Source organism: Crinia signifera, chromosome 8, assembly GCF_055691185.1.
Source record: "Crinia signifera chromosome 8, ASM5569118v1, whole genome shotgun sequence".
Taxonomy (NCBI): Eukaryota; Metazoa; Chordata; class Amphibia; order Anura; family Myobatrachidae; genus Crinia; species Crinia signifera.
The window spans coordinates 157150647-157158079 of NC_139224.1; the positions used below are offsets into that span (position 1 = coordinate 157150647).

The 7433-nt window shown below is 44.0% G+C and overlaps 1 protein-coding gene across 3 annotated transcripts; it reads right to left on the reverse strand.

Annotated features, from left to right (window-relative positions):
- Positions 1-6058, reverse strand: DYNLT4 (dynein light chain Tctex-type 4). Of its 3 annotated transcripts, none has more exons than XM_083158129.1 (2): positions 5861-6058; positions 1-784 (listed from the first exon to the last, which is right to left on the reverse strand). In XM_083158129.1, the coding sequence occupies exon 2, from the start codon at positions 768-770 to the stop codon at positions 57-59; it is 714 nt and encodes a 237-aa protein (XP_083014255.1). In that variant the 5' UTR covers positions 771-784; positions 5861-6058; the 3' UTR covers positions 1-56. The 3 variants fall into 3 exon arrangements, with proteins under 3 accessions (XP_083014255.1, XP_083014257.1, XP_083014256.1); XM_083158131.1 differs by having other exon boundaries at positions 5869-5896; XM_083158130.1 differs by lacking the exon at positions 5861-6058 and adding an exon at positions 2853-2990.
- Between the last annotated feature and the right edge of the window lie 1375 nt (positions 6059-7433).

Below are 7433 nucleotides of genomic sequence, written 5' to 3' on the forward strand. Positions count from 1 at the left end.
TAGAATATTTTTTTTATTTTCTGTGTAGTCTGATTTCCAGTCAATCTAGGAAATAATTATTCATAATAGGACCCGTGGACCAAGGCTACAGCAAATAAAGTTGCATTGGAATATGTAGCAGAAGCAAAGTTATCATTCTGGGGGTCCCACAGTGAGCGACTGGCCACCTTTATCCCTTGATGGCCCATTTGCCCCAAGAAGACGCTGCAGACCACTTTGTAGCGGTCCGGGGACAGTTCTTTGAGCTTGCTGCGAAGGATATCAGATAGGTTCTGGGTCAGTTGACTGCTGGTAAGTGGGTTGTATTTGGTGTCCACCAGGTAGTTTCTCAGAATGGTCTCCAGAGCTTTTTGGGCCCTGCCTGGGTTGAAGCGGCTGTCTTGATCTGGAACGGTCTTGTATGTGTTCTCGTATTGTACTTCCTTGATGGGTTGGTATAGTGGTAGTCCAGAAAAACTCACCCGTCCGTAGTGAGCCCATGGTCCGAGGGACAAACGTTTGTTTGGACCCATTGTACAGAAGGAGTTCTTTCGGGAGAAAGGGACATTTATGTTACTGACTACAGAGCTCCTGCGGGAATACATAAGGGGGCGCTCTTCTATGCTTTTCAGTCGCATTAGAGGCCGAGGGGTCACTTCTATGGAGTGGGAGCCCCTCCGTATAGAGAGAGGGCTTGGTTTTGACACGGTTTGGTCCAATCCTTCTGTATCAGCCGCCTGGGATATCTGTGCCAGGACCTCATCCGAAAGAGATGGGGGAATATTTGCCATTGACCTAGAATGTTCTGACCGCAAAAGAAGAATGCATCAAATTAAAGTCTCATTACAAAAAATATAAAAGTGAATGTATACTATAATGCACCAGCTGCTGTAAATTCTATGAATCGTAAAAGCTGGACTCTGTAACTAGACCGTAGAGTATGTTTTTATAGAAATCCTGTCTTTTTTTTTTTAAACACAACAGTTAGGAGCGGATTGGCTGGAGCACTATTTATCGTACGTAATGAGTGATGACTGGAATATCACTCTTTAAATCTGTCCCTACAGTTAAATTAAGCTTTTAAAGTCCACATGATATTGCCCTCTCCTAGATGTCCTCCTACATCTCTGACCGTTCCTTCTGTCTCCTCTCATGACTCCACCTCCTTCTGCTAACTGTAGGTGTCCCCCCAGGTTCTGTTCTTGGTCCTCTCCTTTCTCTCTCTATACGTCCTTATTTTGGTTCATTCTTTCTGACAAAATCCTTCTTAGATGGACAAAACCATGTGCACTGCAGGGGGGGCAGATGTAACATGTGCAGAGAGAATTAGATTTGGGTGGGGTTTTACTTCAAAGTGAGATCTATATTGCAGTGTAAAAATAAAGCAGTCAGTATTTTCCCTGCACAGAAACAAAATTACTCACCCAAATCTAATTCTCTCTGCACATGTTACATCTGCCCCCCCTGCAGTGCACATGGTTTTGTCCATCTAAGAAGGATTTTGTCAGAAAGAATGAACCAAAATAAGGCCCCAGGTGAGCTCATTCGTTCTTTTGACTTCCAATATCATCTCTATGCTGATGATACTTAAATCTACCTGTCCACCCCTGACCTCTCACCTGCTCTCCTCACTTGTGTCTTCACCTGTCTCTCTGCTATCTTTTCTTGGTTGTCCCAGCGCTTTCTTAAACCTAAAATGTCTAATATTGAGTTGATTAACGTCCCACATAACCTCACCTCCCACAATCTCATCCAATTCCAGCTTCTCAGACTCACTGACAAAGCCCTCTGACCTTATCTCCCTTTACACTCCTGCCTGTCCTCTCCACTTAACACACACCGCCGCTCCTGCCTACTGATTACTTCCTCACACTCCTACCGCCAAGACTTTTCACGTGCTGCTCCCTTTCTCTGGAACTCTCTCCCTCATACTCTCCTCCTCTCTACAAAACTTTAAACTGGCTCTTAAGACCCACTTCTTCAAAACCAGCTAAATCTCACCCTAACCCTCTGTTCCATGCTCACTGCCTACCCCATCTGTGTCATCCCCTTCAGAATGTAAGCTCCCACAAGCAGGGCCCTCTCCCCTCATGTGTTTTTCCTTGTCTTACTTAAACCAAATCCTGCAGTTTTCTTCCACCCTGACACTTATTCCAGTGTCTTCTGCTGATGCAGCGGTGTTTATGTACCCTGTACGTGTCCTCTATTGTATTCCTCTGGAAGTTACTGTATTGCTTATTTGTTTATGTACTCTGTAACTGGGTTCTGTCGAGGCCTTGTGACGCCATATAAATAAAGGATAATAATAGCACAACCAGAGAAACAAGTACTGTAAACATCATAGACACAAGATCAAATGTCTCAGAACGTGGCCCTCATTGCAAGGAAGGGGCCATTGTTTCCCTCAAAATATTTGCACTTTTCATGGTGTTTGGTAGCTCGGATAAGGTAAAATGAGCTGTTTCGTGAAACATTATGTTTTTTTGGTGTGTATAACCTGGTCCTTTATTATATTGCCCAATACAAGCTGTGTTTTTGCCACTACTTATAATACACAACACAATATTATTTGCGTATAAATACACAAGTGATGTTTATATACGGGGATTACATAACCAACACTAGTGTATTATAATTAGCACACTGACCCAGCCCTCAAGAGAGGAAACATTTAAAGATAGATATAATGATGGGAAAAGCATACACGTAACCACAAGTGTGGCTTCATACAATGTATACACAAGAAATAACAACAGCTGCCTTATGGAAAGACACATAATCGGTTCTCGTCTCATTGGACCCACATAAACAATAAACCAGTGTACCATGTAATTATACAGCTAAGATGTGCAGAAAGAAAATATTTATATTACCAAAGAAGTATCACCCACATAGATAAGGCTGTGGATAGATGGATAGATAGATAATAGCATCCCATGTGAAATCGAACTTCCATCATAGAATTCTGCCCAGTAACCCACAAATAAACAAGATCGAGGACCTCTGTGCCTTCTCTACAGGAAGGAGACAGCAGAAAGTTGCAACAAGTTGAAACATGTTGAATATTTGCAGAGATGCCTTTGATACTTAGAGGATTAAATATACAAAGTTGTAGGCTAATCTACCTAGCAACAGAGACCCCCCCCCCCCTTCTCCATGACACTGCCCCCCCCCCCCCCTTCTCCATGACACTGTGATCTGAAGGGTGAAGTAGTGTGCTCATGAAATACATATTATACAATATGTTACACTTTGCTTCATATCATTTTTTACTTTTTAATTAGGTTTATTTTTTTCATAGATACTTAAGGGGGAATTCAATTACCAGCGATTGATCTTGCCCGTCCGAATAAGCGGTGCAGCCATTGCATTTTACACTGAATGTGTGTCATGCACAATGGCCCTTATTCAGATCTGATCGCAGTACAAATTTGTTATCAAAATGGGCAAAACCATGTGCACTGCAGGTGGGGCAGATGTAACATGTGCAGAGAGAGTTAAATTTGGGTGGAGTGTGTTGAAACTGAAAACTAAATTGCTGTGTAAAAATAATGCAGCCAGTATTTACCCTGCATAGAAACAAAATAACTCACACAAATCTAACTCTCTCTGCACATGTTACATCTGCCCCACCTGCAGTGCACATGGTTTTGTCCATTTTGAGAACAAATTTGTACTGCAATCAGATCTGAATAAGGGCCATTGAGCAGAACTTTTTAATGGTTCTGGTAAGCATAAAATGGCAATGAAGGACCCAGATTATTATGACACATTTCTATGAGTGTCTTCTGGCAAATGGGTGGGAGGATAAAGAAACCCCAGTGGGGTCTAATTCAGGCTCCCTCAATAAACAAACCAGTCCCAACATTTACCAACTAGTAACAAAACATGTTTCAGTCCCCTGAATATTCCCAGGGCCGTAGGGAAGGGAGTACTAGCGGTGACATCGCCCAGGATGCAATGCCGTGGGTGGCCACGATTTTGCCCCATAGCCCCTGCATCTGGCTAATAGGATGCTGGGATCTGTACCCTGCCACCATTTACCCTTCTCTTGGCGTGCACATCCTGCAGTGTAGGGGTGGCCATGACCATCGATCATTCATAATCATCAATGGTTTATGATCGACAACGTATGCTTTTGCCATCGATGGTGTTTATTTTTTAGCATGTCTCCCCCTCTGTCACCTATTAAACCCCACCACCAGGTAATGACTGGCCTATGGCCAGTCAGGTAAAGAACAGAGATTATGATCAGGTGGTGGAACAATCAATGGCCATCCGTTTCATAATTGGCAACCATCAGTGGCCATATTGCCATTGTTGGTGGTAACCATCGATGGCAATCAAACCGATTGTTTTGTGTACAGAGGCACCCAGAGTGTCCAAGGAAGCTCTTCACTTTCTGCTGCGGATGCTGATGCAATTCAGTATATCACGTTGGTCTCTCCCTATAACAGATATATATATATATATATATATATATATATATATATAAATAAATGTGGCTGTGGTGGATATATATATATATATATATAAATAAAAGTGGCTGTGGTGGCACTCCGCGTTGTCAGCACAGGGGTTCTGGGACTTGCAATGAAGCTCCGGTGCCTTCCCTTGGGTGCTGTGAGGCGCTCTGTATACAAGATGCTGGGGGGGGGGCGGCGGCACTCAGAAAGAAGATTAATTTCTGAGTGCCGCAGCCCTCAGAATATATATAATATTTTTTTTATCAATAATTGCGCTAAACAGCCAAGTAATGTGCAGGTCACTCATCCTAACAGTCTGTTGTACAGTCAGACTCCAGCTAAGGACCCCAGAACAATCATTTATCTTGTACTATTTCTCAAGAACTTTGTAAAACTGTCACAATCAACAAAGTGTATTACTTCTGCTTTGGTGCATGATGAGGAATGATACTATTCCTGTGTTATCTAAAGCTGTGTACACGCGGCAGCGATATGGGCTATAATCGCTGGAAATATGGTCGCTGGCGACCATATTGCCAGTCATGGGAGTGTGCCCCAGCGATAAATCGCGGGGTGCGCGTTCCTGTTTTCAGCCCCATTCTAATCGCTGGTGGCAGGAGCTTGCTCCTGCCACCAGCTGATTACCTCTGCGGCTCCCCCGGCAGAGGTTCCTTTTCATCAGCGACCATCTCTGGTCGCTGATGAAAAGGAGACACTGAGCAGATTTATATTTCCTGTTGCCTAAACAAATAGATGTTCTAAATACACCCTGTAACCAGGGAAACGGAGCAATGTCCTTTCTTGCATATTCAGTCCCAGCACATACCTGGAACTACTGGCAGTTATAATACTACAATGTGCCCTGTATTAATCGAGAACCAGTTCCTTAATAAAACAGCAATCAGAGATTGTGGGTTAGGACAACTGATGACACTTTGTACGCTACACTATCCCACATAAGCATTCTCTAAACTCAGCGGGGACAATTTACTAAAGTGTGAGTTTTTAGAAGTGAGGGATGCTTCCTCTAGCAACCAATCAAATTCTACTTATAATTTATCTAGCACCTTCTAAAGCAGGGATGGACAACCTTTGACCCTCCAGCTGTTGTTGAACTATGCCTCCCAGCATGCCCTGCAACAGATTTAGCATGGCCAAAAAGCTAAACTGTAGCAGGGCATGCTGGGATGTGTAGTCCAACAACAATTGGAGGACCAAAGGTTCCCCTATCCCTGTGCTAAAGGATAATAGCTAGACTGATTGGTTGCTCATTTCTCACGTCAAAAACTCACACTTTGGTAAATGTACCCCTGCTAATTAATATGACAGCATGTGATGTCTACAGGCAGATATCCCCTACATATTGCAGCCTATACTTTGCAGATGATATAGAAATAGTTAATAAAGACCCATACCTCCTCACCCGGCTGGATGGGACAGGAGAGTGTGGGCCACCCCTGGCCGGATGGGATATTATAAGGCCGGTGGAGCAGCATGCCCAGGCTCGCCCTCCAGATCCAAGTTTAATCATCTCTGGACATTGTAAATGATTGCCAGGAAGGAGACAGCTCTATGCCAGCTGATTGAGCACAGCACCTGGGCACAGCGCCAGCGTAAATACCGGGTCACCCTGGAAACTTGCTGCGCGGTTGCTGTCCTTTTGTTTTTAGGCTTTGTTTAATATTGAGCTGTTAATCGAAAAACTGTTGACATTACATTAACATCGCTTTGCAGGGATAAAGTTTACACTGTCCTGCTTGTGTTTTATTAAGCGATACAATAGGTTTCAGCTACAGCAAATAAATGTGGTACTTTTTGGATTGATAGTGGCGGTATGTGTGTGCGTGTGTGTAATACTGGTAAGAATGAGAGGTTTTACACATTATGGGCCTGATTTAGTGTTGCACACAAGCTGGGATGGAATTAAGGGTCAGGCTGCCCTTAGGCACAGCACAATATTGTTGGGTACCTGATCCCCCTCCTGGCTCTGGCGAGACTCCGCTCCCTAGCTGCATTTTGCAGGCTAAGAAACTGTAGTTGCTAAATTGTAGTGGGCTAAAGGACCTTTCTGGGGCCCAGGGGGAGGAGCAAGGCCGGGGATTTGCTCCTTCACTATCCACACCACCACTGGTTGCCTTTAGTAACCAGGTGGCGAGGAAAGTGAGCCCGCTTGGGTCCCTTGCTCCTCCTCCTCTCCTCCCCTGTCACGTGACAAGGTCCCTTAGCCCACTTGAATTTAGACCTAACCGCTAAGAAACCTCCTCTTTAGAGGTCTCTAGACTGCACCCCCCCCAAATGCATTATGGGGTAGTAGTGTTTGTTCTTTGTCCAAATAACCATGGCTGAATTGGTCCGATGCAGGGGGACCTCTTTGCCACCCATGCTCGCTGGGTTCCAAACACTCGCAACGCAGAGTTACAGCCTACATGGTGTAAAATCTTCAAATAGGATACATTAAAGAAAAATGGACAGTCAATGAATCCAAGGAGAAAAGCGGACACACTGCTGCACTTGCCCTATAGTGTATCGGACGGTAAGTCAGTTTTCTTGTTTCGCCTGTTTCTGTATGTACTCTGCAATGGAGCGCTGCGGACCCCTCGTCGTCCATATAAACACAGGATAATAATAACAATGTACAAATCTCTGGAGTCACTGGGGGAATGTACTAAGATGGGAGTTGGATTTCACATGGTATGTTGCTATGGGCAACCAATCAGGATTATTTATTTAGCACCTTCTAGAAGATAATAGTATCTGTTTGGATGCCCATAGCAATACATGTGAAATACAAGTCTCATCTTAGTAAATATCCCCCCACTGTGTCAGTGTCACTCACTGCTGCACACTCAGTGTCAGACATGAATCACCGGGCTACACCTGCTTGTACGGGACAGTCATATCTGTAATATTTATTCTGTCATTGTGGCTATCTTCCTAGCAACAGTAAGTGAGAGCTGTACATGTCCTGTTAAACATCCTGCTCATATA